Source organism: Cephus cinctus, unplaced genomic scaffold, assembly GCF_000341935.2.
Source record: "Cephus cinctus unplaced genomic scaffold, Ccin1 Ccin1_scaffold0160, whole genome shotgun sequence".
Lineage (NCBI taxonomy): Eukaryota > Metazoa > Arthropoda > Insecta > Hymenoptera > Cephidae > Cephus > Cephus cinctus.
Genome location: NW_014332886.1, coordinates 1,589,294 through 1,605,808, shown reverse-complemented (window position 1 = coordinate 1,605,808; position 16,515 = coordinate 1,589,294). Strand labels below are relative to the sequence as shown.

At 36.7% G+C, this 16,515-nt stretch overlaps 1 protein-coding gene across 7 annotated transcripts in view; it reads right to left on the bottom strand.

Moving 5' to 3' along the window:
- Positions 1-68: 68 nt before the first annotated feature.
- The window catches only part of LOC107263631 (myelin regulatory factor-like protein), a 36,137-nt gene continuing 19,690 nt past the window's right edge, over positions 69-16,515 (bottom strand). For 2 of the 7 annotated variants that reach the window (XM_015731044.2, XM_015731038.2), the window contains exons 2-18: positions 11,941-12,034; positions 8,896-9,102; positions 8,144-8,235; positions 7,745-8,058; positions 7,388-7,654; positions 7,134-7,312; positions 6,669-6,885; positions 6,375-6,545; positions 5,956-6,285; positions 5,604-5,863; positions 5,145-5,492; positions 4,877-5,051; positions 4,702-4,777; positions 4,490-4,602; positions 4,137-4,390; positions 3,826-4,045; positions 69-3,644 (exon numbers count right to left, since the gene is read on the bottom strand). In XM_015731044.2, coding sequence (XP_015586530.1) covers positions 3,570-3,644; positions 3,826-4,045; positions 4,137-4,390; positions 4,490-4,602; positions 4,702-4,777; positions 4,877-5,051; positions 5,145-5,492; positions 5,604-5,863; positions 5,956-6,285; positions 6,375-6,545; positions 6,669-6,885; positions 7,134-7,312; positions 7,388-7,654; positions 7,745-8,058; positions 8,144-8,235; positions 8,896-9,102; positions 11,941-12,034 — 3,392 coding nt within the window. In that variant the 3' untranslated portion in view covers positions 69-3,569. The remainder of the gene's footprint in view (positions 3,645-3,825; positions 4,046-4,136; positions 4,391-4,489; positions 4,603-4,701; positions 4,778-4,876; positions 5,052-5,144; positions 5,493-5,603; positions 5,864-5,955; positions 6,286-6,374; positions 6,546-6,668; positions 6,886-7,133; positions 7,313-7,387; positions 7,655-7,744; positions 8,059-8,143; positions 8,236-8,895; positions 9,103-11,940; positions 12,035-16,515) is intronic. The other 5 variants (XM_015731045.2, XM_015731042.2, XM_015731040.2 and 2 more) reach the window with 4 other exon arrangements.

Here is a 16,515-nt window from a genome sequence, read left to right as displayed (position 1 = left end):
TAAAAATTATACAAAACATGTTTTCAGGTGTGTGATTGTCTTCATGTTGAATGAACCAAGTTTCTAGCTCGTAGAGCAGTTGTTTTATTCTGCTACAAGTACAATAATATAATTATTATAGTATAATAATTTTGTAATAATACAATTAATAAATATGTAGATATTACATTTACATAGATTCATGATCAAATATACAATTACACTGTAAAATTCAGTGCACAAGGCACTTAATCTTATTTTAGTAATTAGTGATGATTAACATTTTCATTATCTTAAGATCTGTTGCGAAAGGAGGTCTTGAAGACTAGTAATGTATTAGTGCTCTAGTGGGAAAATGTTACCGCAACACGATCAACAGATCCTTATTACATTGCAACTATTCAAACAGTAGTCACTTTCGTAAAAAAAAAATAAAATGAGACTATAGGTCATTACTGCGTCAAATATAATATTAAAATACATGGAATGCTTCAATGCAATAGTGATAAATTGAAAAGATGCGTAAATTTGTTGCAAAACTTGAAATCGTTTAATGTTTTTTTGGGATTTGGAATATTTATACTGGGCAAAAGAACAATTGTTCAACATTGGTATTGCATAAAAATGTATCACCATTACACGATAAAGACAAGTTTTACACGCATCTTTTTTAAAATATACGAACAATGGCCCGGCCATCAATGGACCGTTAATCACTATATCATTTGATCGTATAGATAACAGGACAATGGTTGCAATAACGTCTTAATCAATTATTGAAAACAATTTATATCTGCTCTTCACTCAATTAATTTGAATGATTGCACCGGATAATTGAACGGATCAATAATTGCCATATCTATCTGATTACTACATCTAGATCCTGATACAAAGTTAGTACGTGCAAATATGTATTACTCCGTGTCACGCTGAATTCCAGAGACAGCAATAGTAACATAAATGATAGTCAAATCATATTATTTTCATTAATATGTCAGACTGCAAGTATTCTAATTGCATTATATTCACTTATATCTATTTCAATTTTTAGTCATACAATTTGTATAATATATATATATTACTGAAGTGTATGTACAAATCACTATTGTCTATATTATTTAGTAGCTATGAATTATCATTTCAACTACTTAATTGCCTGCATATCATCACAGGTCTTTGCTGCCAATGTCATACATTAAAGTTACATATTCACATACAGTGCGGCAAAAGCAATAGATAGTGAAAAGTACTTAGACAAACAATGCAAGCCACTCGCCTTTATGAAAATATGGTCCTTTTATAATTACTGCGTTTAAAGATGGTTGTAAATAACACTATATATCAGCTGCAGAAGGCGAAACCATAACAAAGATTTTAATTAAATTATTCATCCAAGTAATCGACAGTTTTAAATTTCTAAAAACATTTTTATCACAATTGTTGTGGCCTTTTTACTCTTATTGAAATAATTGATTTGCATTTGAAAAAAAGTCAAAATATCAATGTGTTAACACTTCGTATTAACTATTTATATTCAATAGTACTGTAATTCACAATATTGCTGATTATTCTTTAAAAGATGCGATCTACTTCAATAGTAAATCCACTTTTTTTACTATATATTTAGTCCAACGTATTACTTAAAGATAATGAAGAGAGAAATGCGACTCATAAAATAAAAATGAAATATCAAACAATATTCAAGTTAAATCATACACATACTGTAGCAATGAAAAATGTACAAATGTCTTATCATTATTTGTTGCGTATGCTCCAAACCATTGTGAGAATTACGAAATTAAACAAGATTTTATACGCAGTAAAAAGATGTCTGTGAATATTAGAAAATTTACAGAATAGTTGTTTACTAGCTAACAGTTTTGCGCTGCCTTATAACGACCATTCATTGTCTATGCTAAGTAAATAATTTGAATATGTGATCTTTATATTGTTACATCAACATAATATAATTTATATTTTACTTATCGATTATCAATGTTCTGTATGGTACATCGCATAGTACATCATGCGTGTGTTCTGTGTATGAATTTCACTAGTTGGACAAATGCATCCAAAATTCAATATACACAGTAAACAAATTTACACACTGCACTACGCGGTAGTAATTTTACCGCTGTCAATATGCCTTCCTTAGATTTGCACTTCTTAATGCAACAAAAGATTCTAATTACTATCAATATGCTGTATACCTCATTTTTTGTGCTTATAGATGAAATTTCTAATTCATTTATATGAGAAATGACTGTAGAATTATAAGATGATGCATTGATGAAGTTTACAAATCCATTCAGAGAAAATTCAAGATTTTCAAAACTGTATTTTTTAAACCGAGAGTATATATCAGTCAACCAAAGAATTATCCATAGGAACTTCGTTTTCTATAATACCCAAGGCCATTGATAAATAAAATAGATTAGTATGTTAAGAAAAATAGAATCTAAAAATTATGGTATGCACGTAAAAGCTAATAAAACCATTTCAAATTGCAATTCTCTCGGAGAAAAAATTAAGTTTCAAAATCAGCATTAAATTATTGATGAGACTTTAAAAAAAAAACTAGAATTTTATATCGTCGATAGATGCTTGGCTTGTAATGCTGAAGGGGATAATTTTATATAAAATTCCCATGCGTATAATGATTAAAAGGTGAAACAAGTATAGTGAATAAGAGAGAAGAAAAATAGAGCAATGTAAATCTTCGAAATTCTGTTTTGAGACATTTGTTGCCTGCTTGTAACATTTAACATATATTTTTGATATAACATTTGTTAATTTTTATGTTCTTTATCATTACATGATATCTTGATTTTAAAATAAAACATTAAAGATTATTTTTATAAAAATTTAGATACATCACGAGTCATAAAAGTAATTCATACTTTAATTGATACTTTAAAAGAAAGCAACGTTTGCAAAAAGCATAAACCTTTTGAATTCAAAATTATTACGTATAATACGCACAGAAAGGAAATACGTAATTAGTTCAATATAATCCGACTAAAAATCCATTAAAATAATAATTGCACAACGTTTTGTAGCTGCCGGCTCTATTACGCAATGGGTACTATGTATATGCTAACGTCAAAACCAAGAATCGTTCGGTGAGTTTGTGCAAAAACAGATTCTTAATGTTAACATAGGCTGACAGATAACATTTTTGTAAAAATTTAAGGATAAGTCTGCGCACTGACTCTCGGAATTTCAATGATAATTTCATACATAGGTGTAAATGAATAGAGCACTTGACACAAAGTATTCGTTTGTATGTCTGCTATATGTCTTACCTTTCATACATCTAATGAATCTTGAAATACAATTATATATTCTGGACAATCTAGTATAACGATATACAAAATACAATGTCAGATTTTTTTTAGAATTGAGATTCAATTATATATATTAGATCTTATGTTTGCCGTTAAAAAAGAACTTCGAACACGCTATCAAGGCATAGTGGTTCCGATATCGGGTAGACTAAAAAGTCCACTCTAGTCTATATAAACTTAAGAACCTGTAAGTGATATGTCAGTTTCTCATGATGTGCGATACACGTGATGCTAAGAATATCATTACTCCTCGCAATCTCTATAGAAATGCAGTGTAAATTCTAAATAATCTCCACCATTACGATTCTGGCAGATATTCTGCAACAAAAATAAAAAAGAACTATTATCATCCAGGATCACAAAATACTGAAGATCAGCTTTCAAAAAGATGAACTCGTATAAGAATAAGAACATCCTTGATCTTCCAAGATTGTAGTACGATTAATATTTTTAATAATTTGTAGAATAATGAGCCTCTCCTCTCTCTTATTATACTTACTTCTTGCGGTTGAACAGTAGGCACGCGGAACCTCAATGTTTTCCTTAGATAATGCGCTACGTCCAAAGAAAAAGATTGATCGCCAGGTTCACTACTCCTTCGCGTGTTTTCTCTTTGTTGCTGTGTTGGATAACCCCAACCGCATGCCATTGCTTCGTCAACCGCCACGTTTGGCGGTAATGGACACTGTTGTACAATTTGCCAGTACCAGGGCATCCCACTGCGTAAAAGTAAGATCGTACTTTTATAATATATATTGTCGATTAAATGCTAGTAAAATCTGTCATAGTGGTATAGAAAACAATACTTACAGAAAGTGTAACGTGAGGTGGGTATCAGGCATGTATTTGGACAGTGGTATAATGCAGCTGACATTATTAGGAGTACTCAAGGATGAACAGTATCTTTGATCCAGAGAAACATTGAAGCTCTTCGCTGTTATAAATAATTGAGGCCTACGCTCTGGAGGCAATGATCCTGCTGCATTGCTGGCAACTTCACCCCAATCTCCACCACCGCCGGCTTCCCGCCTCGTTCTTTTATGAAGGTACTTATAATTGCTTTGCTAAAAAAACAAAAAGGATAGTCGTTAAGACTCAATCTAGAGCGTGCGTTATCAGGATGCATTCGATTAAAGGAAATGATTACGCTGGGATTGACTTACCTCCTTCACAAGTGTTTCTGTGTTAGGATCAGATGGACTGATTCCATTTTGGAACCCCTTGCTAGATTTTCGCTTTTCTTCGTGTATACTCAATGGTTGCTCCAAATGATCTACTAAGAAGAATATATTGAATATTGCAATATAACTGTCAACCTTAATTTTAACGTAATTTGAACTAATTATTAAAGATGTAAATCTTATATTAAACTTACACAAGGACTTCTTTTCTGGTGGATGATCCGGGCGTGGTTCTTCCAGTTGATGTATCTCAGCCGTACAACAATATATCTGTTTTACAGTTATAAAAAATGTTAAATATCACATATAAGAACATGTTATTCATTATAGTATTACGCAACTTTGATTTACTACTCATTTATTAGTTACCTGGCATGGACTTTCCAACTCTGTAAAATGAGTAGAGCAATCGAATGGTCTTCCTATGGGAACCAGACCTTTACTCGGTGGTGGAGCATCCACATCTGTTCCTTGATCATTCTCATCTACATTGCTAGGCATAGCGCCTGGATTATTTCTACTAAGCCAGTTGCTAGGAAGTTCACTAGGTTAAAAAAAATAATTAAATAACAAGATCAATAATGCATATAATACAGTGTGATTAATTTGTGGAATGAATCTGCTATAACTAACTTACCTATTCTTTTCAAATCTATTTTGAGGACCAGATGGACCCACCGGATACCAAGTTATTTCTTGCGAGTACAACTGTTGCTTAGTATTTGGTGTTTGCGTAGAAATCATGCCGCCTCTAACGGATGTATAGCCATCCATGCCTTTAGTATATGTCCCATGCACAGTATAAGATGGTGGCAAGGTACTGTGAAGTAATGGATTGAATCGAGGATCATAGCCTGGTGTAGTTGGTAAATTCGGTATGTGACTTGGACCTGATGCAAGTTTTCTACCGCCTGCTAAAGGAGTCCATTCAAGGCTACTTCTTTTCTGATATTCCAGAAAATATAAGGTTGCCATTGCCACAAGGCTAAAAAAGAATTAATAAATTAATTCCAAACGTTATTAATGACTTTAATATGGAGATTTTTGGTTTTTATTTTATTGAAGGAATAAAGTCGTAGAATGCATAAATAAGTACCAAAAGGCCATAATAAGAATAAGGATAACGATGATAATTTGAATAAATTTATTGCTGCAGAGCAATTCCTCATCTCTGTCGGGTCGCTTGCTTCGTCTTGGTACAGGAGTTTTTGCGCTGATTGATGATGCATATTTGCTGCTCGAAATGCTGGAGACTGTACTAACGGAACTTTTTAAACTGTCGCCTCTTTTCAATTTTGCCAGACGCTTGTTAATTCTCTCTAGTTGATCTATCCTAGTTTCTAAACTGTCCGTTACCTACGAAGGCATACAGATACGTTTATCCAATCCATAATAGATAAGTATAGCCTATTATCAAGATATAATCGAGAGAAATCTCTGCAACTTACTTTGCACAGTTCCTTCACAGCTCCAACGTTTTCCATAAATATTCTCTCCTTGTTCACTACCAAAAAATTATCTATTCTCTGTCCGTTAGGAAGTACAATATCACCAGCTGGTAGAACCGCTTCAGGTAAAATCTGTTGTACTTCTTGTGCTATCACCCCAGTATCTTCCTGAGGTTTGATACCGAGACCAGAGTGCAATGCAAATTCTGGTGCATAGCGATATCGAACAACCCGTAACTGTTGAACATTTCTTAACTGTTCACGTGTATCAACTTCTTGAACATTCTGCTTTGCTCTGGCGTCGCTTGGTTGAACAATATGTCCCGTTACCTGTTACGTTTACATTATAATTATTTCAATAGAATGAAAATCCTATCAACATAATTTAATTGTTTATTTTTATTGATTACTGTGCGTACTTTCATATTTCCATGAACGACAAGTGCTTCATCGGGTCTATCGGTATTAATACCGACTCGTCCTGCATGATAGACACTATCAGGAGCTGCTCCTCTTTGCCAGCCACCTTCGGCGCCAACGGCACTTCCTTCCGATTCAAATTGACCGGGATTGCTTGCCTGCACAAAAGCCTAGTAACTTTACAAATGGATCCTCTACCGGTAGTGTTCTATTAGTTGGAGTATTTTTCTAGTTTAGTAATAACCATAAATAAAACTGGTACAATTTATTATCAGAAAAAGATGTTTGCTTACCCTCACGATTATTCGTTCCGATGCGTGCGCAACCACTTGGTAACTGGCCTGATCTGCTGTGTGAGCATGTAATCCAACTACCAAGTGAAAATACCTTTGGTCTGGATTTGGTTTGCCTTTTTTTCGCATATTGTTGCTCGTCGTCTCACTAAAGTGAAGACGACCGACTGTCACCTTCGTGACACGTTCGCCGCCCAATTCGACCCTAAAACCAGCCCTATTTTAGCGTAACGGTGACACTGATTGAAACCGTAAGAAAAACAATAAAATTTTGCAACCGAAGGGCCTAAAAGTTGCTTCGAGATATCATGAAAATAAAAGTATCATGCAAAACAAATGCATTTTAAGTTCAGTATTAAAAGTCAAAAAGTTGTTCGAATGAATTCTCAGTAATAATACTGCATTGATATAAAATATATTAACCAACTGCCCACAGACACAGTTGAAGTTCATAATGATACTTACACCACAGGATGAAAAGGTTTTTTGCTCCTATCACTTTGACTCTGCTCAACTCTAATTGTCTGAGTTGGTGATTCAACTTTAACTCCATAAAAGTGAAGTTGAAAACTACTGATCTTCTTCAGACCTTCACCCGTCCTAACGAATACGGCTTCACCCTGTAGTTGTGCATGGCAAGTAATCTGAAAAGCACGTTAAGAACTTTCGTAACAAAGTATCTACAATTATAACACTATTTAATTAATTCCGCTTCTTACCTGGAAATGATTCTTCTTTTGACAAACAAATGCATCGTCCGAGTTACTAAAATTGAATCCTTTATCTGCATCGACCCTATAATGGGGTACAGGCAATTCCTTGAGATTATGATCGCAAAGTGCATGCCAGGACGTTTGCTGAAACGGATGGAACCGTATGCACTGATAACTTGCGTCTATGTATGCACTGTCACCCGCAACTTCATCGCCATCCAGCACAGCACTGCTGCTACTGCAGCTATGCTCAACAGTTCCTAATTCAGGTTCCTTAAAATAAAAAAGCTAATCAGTCCGATTTCCCACATTGGAGAAACAAATGGTCAGGTGGAATATTATTTCTTCTACAAATATATTTACTTGTTTAACGTGGATAAGACCATCTTGACTAAGTTTTCTCTTTTTAGGTGCAGACTGAAGTGACGAATACAGAGTAGTTATTCCACCAGGACTATGTTCGTGTGGTAGAGGAACAAGAGAAGTCCCTAATTGTTGTTGGGTTGGCAAGGTAGGTGTGCCTGGCGTTAAAAGTGGCGTTAATACAGGATGCGTTAACAAAAGAGGATCAGCAGCAGGAGCCAATGCTCTTGGTGATGGCGGTAACGGACCCGGAGCATAGCTGGTTGTATTTCCTTGGTGATGCAAGAGTATCTCTTGTAAAGCTGCTTTTTGATCTGCACAATTCGAGTATTAAGTAATCTCCGATCCAACAAACTTACTGACTTATAAAATACATTGTCAAGATTCAACTGAACTCACGTGGTGAATGTACATGTTGAGATTCATGATGTCCAGGTGGTGAGTAGGGAGGCTCGCTACCGCTGTCCGGCGGACTTTCTGGTAGAGCATGTCTGTGGGAATCAATATATTTTCATTAATAACTCTCCTTCGGTTGAAAGAATGTTATAATAAAGTTTATTCATTAAACACAATTCAGTTGATTTAAAAATAATACAGTTAGTTCGATCTTGTCAATGTATAAACGTGATATCATATAATGGAATCTGTATTGATCATTGCAATTCGCGCAACTGATCATAAAGGATCTTTCACATTTACACATAACAGTAGGGAACGTCATAAAATTAATCCAATAATCTTCATACATTTATGTATCATCAGAATGGAGAATGACTGAAATATTTCTACACACACGGTTTCAGATAAATGAAGGTAAAATAACAATTTCTTCTACAGAGAATAAATCAGCCAATGATTAAAAACATTGATTGAAATAAATAGCACAATTGTTCAAGATTCTATTCTTAACATCAAAAACATGGGTAATTAAGTCTTTCAAAAAATTCAAAGAATCCTAAACCTACCAAAATCTTTTCCACCGCTTGCTCACAAAGTGCTAAAATTTCTATCAATAGTTTTCTACGTTTCTTGCCAAACACTGTCTCGTCTTATTTCTTACCATTCCAATTACCAGAGCATACCGTTACACGTGTTTACTTTGCATTTAAATAACCATACAGCGCAGACACTGTGAACTTCTCTGAACTTACGGAAGAACGTATGTTTGTGGATCTTTGTATGTATTTGCAGAAGGTACAGTGGTAGTAGCAGAAGCGCACGTGGCAGAAACTGGATGATTTTGAGTGATCGGTGATGGCAACCTGGGAGGTGGTTGTTGACTCGCCGTCGCCTCCACTCTGCCTCCTTGATTTGTCGCAGCACCGCCTTCATTGTGGGCTAGTGTATCCGCAAAATACCTAGAAAAAAAAAAATCAACAATTACGTCACACTGACAGACCAATGCTAAACATCATGTCAATATTAAAAAGCACATCGGCTGATTCCACTAGGCAGATGCGTATATACCTTCTTCGACATCTCAAGAATCTTATGTTTTATTTATAAAAAAAATTTCATGCAACATAATAAAATATTTCCTAACATAATAAGATTTCCTAAAAACGCCTGGTATAACCTTTGACTTATATTCATGAAAAATTTCAGTACGAGAGGCATCCCTGTGAATCGTATAAGCAGAACCAGAGTGAGATTCTCGTAATAATAAACTTTAGAGGAATCTTTGTGTTCGAAAGAAAAACTGCAGCCATGGGCATGCAATAAAGTCCGTACATGCAACAGGCACGCAGGGTTTACAAAACATAGATACGCTATCGCGCGTTCGCCATTGCACACCGTCCAATAATGACATTATGGGCGTCATGCTTCTCGCTTTTCCACCGGAGAAAAAGATTCGTGCATGCACGAGTCATTTCTTCCTGTAAAACGGGAGTCAAAAGCAGAACGTCTCTTTCGTTGACGGATAGAAAGTGACAATGGTATCTCCTCTCTCTGCGAGAGACAGTCGAGTGAGACTGAAGAATTTCCAAATTCTCCACTATATTTTTTCCTAATGAAATTCGAAGGAAATCCCTCCCAATGAAAGCCTAAGGCTCTTCGTATCTTTTCCTTGCATAGGACAGTGTACACGAACCTTTAAGTGCAGAATATGCAACCAATTACCGGGTTTAATCCAGCCAACAGTGATTCCATCAATTCCATCCAGGCTGTAGTGTCATTATATCATTACACCTCTGTGGTCACTGCTATAATTCTGTCTCTGTCGCTGAATATAGCACTGCAATTCAACACTGTGTTGCACTGGATCTAACCCAATCACACCACCCAGACCGTACGACCTATTTGAATGTATCCTACTTCTCTATGTTTCAATAAAATTATCTTGTTCCTTTAATTTCATAATAAATTAAATATGCACTTGGTGCGTTTAATTATTTTTTGAAAATTTTTTTGAAAAATTTTTTGAAAATTCCTTCGGCTTGTCTTTGAATTACAGATTAGGTATACGACCCTCGTGCAGGAAATGCATGTCTGCTTAACGCAGCGGTAAGCGCATTGGCTGAATTTGTTAATTACCATAATTTCCCGGATAGAGACCCAGGGGGTGGTATAGGGAGGCTCGTGCCTTAAATATTTTATAGTCTAGAAACGTTGGCACCCATCGATTTTATTTTCCACTGTAAACCGCTCGATTAATCGTCAGGTGTCCTTTCAGGGGGAGCAGCGGTGCAATTAAGTGTATCGAGGAAGTAAAACGTTCGCACGAATTTTAGTTGCATAATGCAATCGCGTGCATTCGATTGATCTCTGAAGGATAAAACAAAATTACTACGATTTACCTTATCTTTCCAACTGTGTATTAATCATTGCTTGATAATCGTGGAGAATATAATTACACGTTAGTGCCACTAGGAATTATACGAGTATACGTACGATGGTATCTTTCGAGACAAGAAAATTCAAAGGAAGCACGACCAGGTTATTCACAAATAGTCAATTAATCACTCAAGCTCGGGATCAATTGTTGTTCCAATTTATAAAGTCGTATGTCAAAATTAATCAGAGAGGACGTTATGTGATGATAATTCATTTAATGGGTCATGCACCTCTCATACGTTATCATACGTCAGTTCAATTCATGCGTTTATCATTAACCCGTCAGCAATCACTCTACGAGACTTTCTCTCGTACTTTTTTTTTTTCAAATCAATGTTTCGTTCAAATTTCAAATGACCTAAATACTTCAAACTCTATCTTCATATAATATGTTCCTTGATCGAATCTTAATTTTTTTATCTTTCTGAAACCTTTTCATCTGTCAAAAAAATTTTAGTGATCCGTCGGCAGACTGCGAGACTCTCCCGTCAGGCGTATATAGTAAATTGCGAATAGAGGCTATTCGATAAAAGCCAGAAACTTCGAAAACGCTCGTACAACTTCTTCGATCGGCTGTAAATCTGATCTGTTGTCATTTAAATAAATTATTTGTATAACATTTAAATGCATTTTCATTAGAAATTTATCAATTCCTTTTTTTGTCTATTCAAGTCCATTTGTCAGTAAGTGCGCGGAAGTGGATCGCGCGACCATTGAGTACTGTCAAGATAGCGCGACCGTCCGAGGGCTTTTAGATTGGCAATGAAGTTGCAGCAACGCATCGAAGGAGACGTGAGACAATTACCTGAGAGTTATTATTTTCTGCCCGTAGACTATTCTGCTCTAGATTCATAATTATTCTGTCCACCAAGCTAAACGTCAGTCATTCTCTCTGGCGGCGAAGGTTTTGTATTGGCGCTTTTATAGGAATCTTTATACATAGAATTTTCTACGCTTCGCATGTTTCTTGGTACATTACTATTGACTTTGAGAACGCGAGCATTCCTACTACAGAGAAGCACATTAAAATAATCTAACGAGAACACTCCTGAATGTTCGTCTCGAACAATTGCTTTGGTAGTCGACACGGACCGTGTCGACTATGATTGAATGAATGAAGGAGAAGGGTGCTGACTGTATGTAACTTGACAGAATAGAACATTCTATTAATATATTCTTCTTTATGATTAAGCACGTACATAAATCTCAGATTGTACGTGCAACGATCTGTCACTCTGTCACTACGATTCTGTTAAGTAAAACTACGATTACGAAACTTGTGGACCCCCAGAGATTGTTAAGTGTCACCATTTATTGATAATATTTAAAATATTATTTTTTCCAGAACCGGAGACACTCACGTGGCGGGTTGTTCACTGTCACTGTTGATAAAGTCCTCCAGCTGTGAAAAATCCAGCGCCTCGTTATCTATCCCTCCGACGAAATCGCCCCGTCCTGGAACAAAAAAGGACATGCACAAAGATTAGGTATGCATTAATAAAAAAAAAAAGGAAGAAATATGTACGACAGTGAATCACATTACTTTCCATGAACTACGATAAAATAATTGACCTTAAGAATGTTCGTATGTCAAAATTAAAATTAGTTTCTCTCTCACTATTCCTTCAAGCAGTGTTTACGTTGCGCAACTTGAAGAGCGCACTGAGAAATATTTGTGAATCTTTGGGAAAATCCCAATCCACTCACGTGCTTACACATACATTCACATAAATTGATATGATATTACTTAACGTCGGTAAGATTTCAAAAGCCGTTTAACACCTATCGTGTCATAAGAAAAGCAATGGTATCTCTGAAAGTTGCTATTTGCCTTACTTTTAGCGAAGTGACGAAAGCAAAGGTAAAATTTGAATGGCCAATCTGATGATCTGTAACTATAATTATAACAGTGGGATTTAGATTTTTTTCAATGCCTCGAACACATGAACTTAGTCATATCGATATATTCTACATGGCTTGGTAGCCGATATACGAATTCGATAGGAGACATCTATTGGCTCAAGAGTGAAGTTATCGCAGGAATGAGGATGCAATGTAAGAGGTACATACGAGTGTTGCTATGGGAGATTGCGTGGGAGCGATAAACCGTATCTGCAAGAAACTAACGCAAAGTGTGAATGCCAGCCTGGAGGCCTCCATAAAGGTCTGGCGAGCGTTCACAATGGAACAGTGAAAGAATCCTTGCGACTTAGCCTCTCCCGTGACACGCTACTAAATAGATATGGCACAAAGTGAACGATAAAAGGACATGTCTAAAAAGGTATTTAGGAAGGAGATATTATATACGAAGAATATACTTCCAAAAACAATGTGGAAATTATTTCTGGATTCACGCGAAAGATCCTCCTGCCATAGTTACCACGGGAATGGCAAACGTTTGCTATTACCGTATTAAGACGATGAACTCTTGCCCCCATTGTAGTACGATTCGCCATAAAAATCTTAAACACGGTATACTGTGTATCTCAGTGGATGAATGTGTACTTGCCGGCGACCTTTGACCCTCTTAAACGTTTAGGCAAACGACTCAAGTGTCATAAATTCGTCGTTTCCGGTCATTTCATGACTATTTTAACCAAGTGTAAGGACGATTTTGGCACTTTTGGTTGGCTGCGCAAACACGCTGACACAATTATTTCACGGACTGGATGGTCAAGGTTATGCGAATTGACGTAGGCGTTAAATTATGAAAAGTCGCGAGAGTCGAAAGGGAACGCTGTATTTCAATTTGTTAAGAAACGTGAGAAAAATTATTCACGGTGTAAAAAGACAATGTCAACGTAGATTTAAAAAAGCGAAGAGCTTTAAACTTTCATATTAATCAAATTTGATTCTGCTCCATTATAAGTATGAACTTTACTCACGTCTCGCGAAGGTATAATGCCTGAAGGAACGGAGTTTCATTTTGAAAATGGTATAGAGATTCGGAGCTACTACGTGGTTCAAGACGAGTACGTTAGAATGTCATTAAGCCACATTTCCAAGAGGATTGCGAAATTTCTCGGCACGCGATGAGAATCTATAAACAGTCTCATCTCTTTTAAAACATCTTAAGCGAAAACGAACGGGAATCAGACTGAAACGAGAAAAAAGCTAATGATCTTTTCCATGACTTTGCCAAATAATTGTGCTCTCCATGTCAAATTCAGGAACAGGATGTATTATAATAGGCATTCAAATTGAGTTTAAGCTACTTGAAAAATGCATTTTTTAGGAATTTTATGCTTTGTGAGAAAACCCAGATAATTATTTATCTTTAATAACAGAGAACATGTGCAAGCCAAAGAGACACATGCAAGAATACCCGAGCGATTACGTTTTTCCTAATAGTTTTTTTCTTTGTCCTTTAATGACACGCCTAGAGCCTTGATCGACTCTGCGATCATGGAACGAATTTCAGGACCGTTCGTTTCTTAAAAACGTAAATGTCTATTTAAAATGATTATACCGTTGTCCGATGGATTCGGATTAAATAATTGATATCTGAATCTAAAAGAGTCATAAAGAATCGGTCGACCTCTGACCTCTCTCGTGATTACCGGTACTTACTGCATAACTCAAGGATGAGGTTAGCGCATCAAAAGTCATACGATAACAAATTGCCCGCATCGATGCATAACACAAAAAGATATACGCTTTCATGAACTACCGTAGATCGAATCGCCTCGAGATCTACGAAAGTCCCAATTCTGTAGTAACAAAAAAAATATATACTTTTACTCCCAGTTATCTCTTATGCAAATATAGATTCACCCACGTACCAGGATTCGTGCTGAAAAGAAATTCAGCTCTATGGAAAAATACTATCGACTTTCCTTCAACCCCGTCGATACTACAAAAGTCATCCGCCATTTGTATATCCAAATGACAAAGTATCCGCGACTATCACATTTTTCCCTTCCACGTCTCCAACGTCGAAGACAACCTTCATCTTGAAACGGTCACCCGCCACGATATATTACCCTGACAAATCCGAGGGGATGGTTTTGCCGAGGTTGGGGCGTTGCCAACCTACGAGGGCGTATCGACCAAACAGCCCCTGCTGCTTCTCAGTACTACCTATAATATAAATGATAATACGGATATATTTCTCAGATTGCAATGCGCTCCTGGAATATGTAACCGTTCACTGTGCTATACATATATATAATCCCCCCCCCCCTTTAAAATATATTTAATATCATTTCAGTTTTCATTATGGTACTTATGTACTACTGTGTCAGTAGTATCTGTAGGCCTGATACGTTTTCCCGTAGAGTAAACCAGTAATCGGTTGTGCGCATGCGCATTAACAACTTCCTTACACAGGAAGCCCAAAGTCACGACCCTGGTTCTGTACACGATGGGCTTTCTCAGCGAGGCAATAAACTTTATGCTACTATGGCGTGTCTTGCGTCGTGAGCCGTCCCTTTTTTTCCGGGGCGTTCCTACGTCGCAATTCGGGACAAACACGGCACGAGGAGTTCGTAACCCAGAAAATGAATGGACAGAAAGTATAACGGTTCTACGTGAACTTTATCAGCAAATAAACGTAGACGAAGAATCCAATATACGCATTACAATTGAAAGAACATCTGTCAAAATAATTCTTTTATATTACGTTCAATATTGTACCAGTAGTATTGGATTTGTTTCGTCGTACTTGTATCTATATCTCTGGTGCATCGATGCTTTTAGAATCGATAAGATATACTTGATGCCAGGTAACTCACGTAGTCATATCCGCGATGAGTAAATGTCTGCAAATGTTAAATTTGTTATTAACTTTAGTCGTCTGCATATAGTGAGATCATTGAATAGATGACAGTGTGAGAGAAGATGCACAGGACACAAGAGAATTTATTAAAGAAATAGACATAGAGATGCAGCAGGAATGACACTGTCAGCTTTCACTCTCCTTCTACATGAACTGTTGTAGTTTTAACTGTAGCTTGAAGATATCAAATATATATATATCAGTCCTTCGAGTCGCGAACAAAATAAGATTCTTAAGGTACGACCATAACAGCCGCTTCAGCTGACTGAAGATCGAACTCTGGAGATACCGGCTCTTGCAAAAAGGCTAGTAGCGTCTCTCGTCGACTTTCTCTACAACGCAAATAGAATACCCCCTCGGCGATAACTGCGCAACAGGACACTACGAAAATTGGATTTACTTTCGTTGATTTCGTGGAATCGCAAACGCACGGATCAACGGATCTGCGTAGTAGTTTTCCTTTTACCACTTGCGAATTCGAAAGAGCATATATTTGTGGGTGGGACATTGGAAAAAGAAGGGAAAAAACAGCGCGCGGGCCGCCATCTGGTGCCACGAAATCGCACTGTTTATTGCAACGAGTTTCTTGGGCTTGTAAAAAGAAATGTAAGATCATCGCGATACCGAACGACTCTTTTTGTCCTGGATACCGGAAAAAGTCCTTGGCCGGTAATAAACAGATATACTATATCTAATCCTTTGCTACCTATGTAAATGCCATTCGGTTACGAGACGTTCGTTTTTACGCTACAATATGTCGAACTTTCGGTCAGTCTTCCGCATACTCGCCAAGCATAAAGCATTCTCGGCTAACGTGACGTAGGAAGGTTTGCCAACGTAGCGATAGTATAGTAGCGTTGCCACCGCAGAAAAAGAAACGATTGAAAGAATATGTTCTCGTGAAAACCACAAAATGTAAAACAGTCCCTCCAGTTACCGTTGGGATGTCAATATGACAACTGCGCACGGACCGTGAAAGCTAAGAAAAATAAAGCACTGAAAATATGAACTACAGTGAGTTAATTTGAAAAAATAAACAGAATAACAGCACTTCCTCCCTTGACGATGCGTGTCGGCACAAGAGACATAAATTCTCCCTAAGTCACGTAGACGCAGTTCCTATTTCTTTTTTCTTTATTTCCCCCCCCCCCCAACCCCT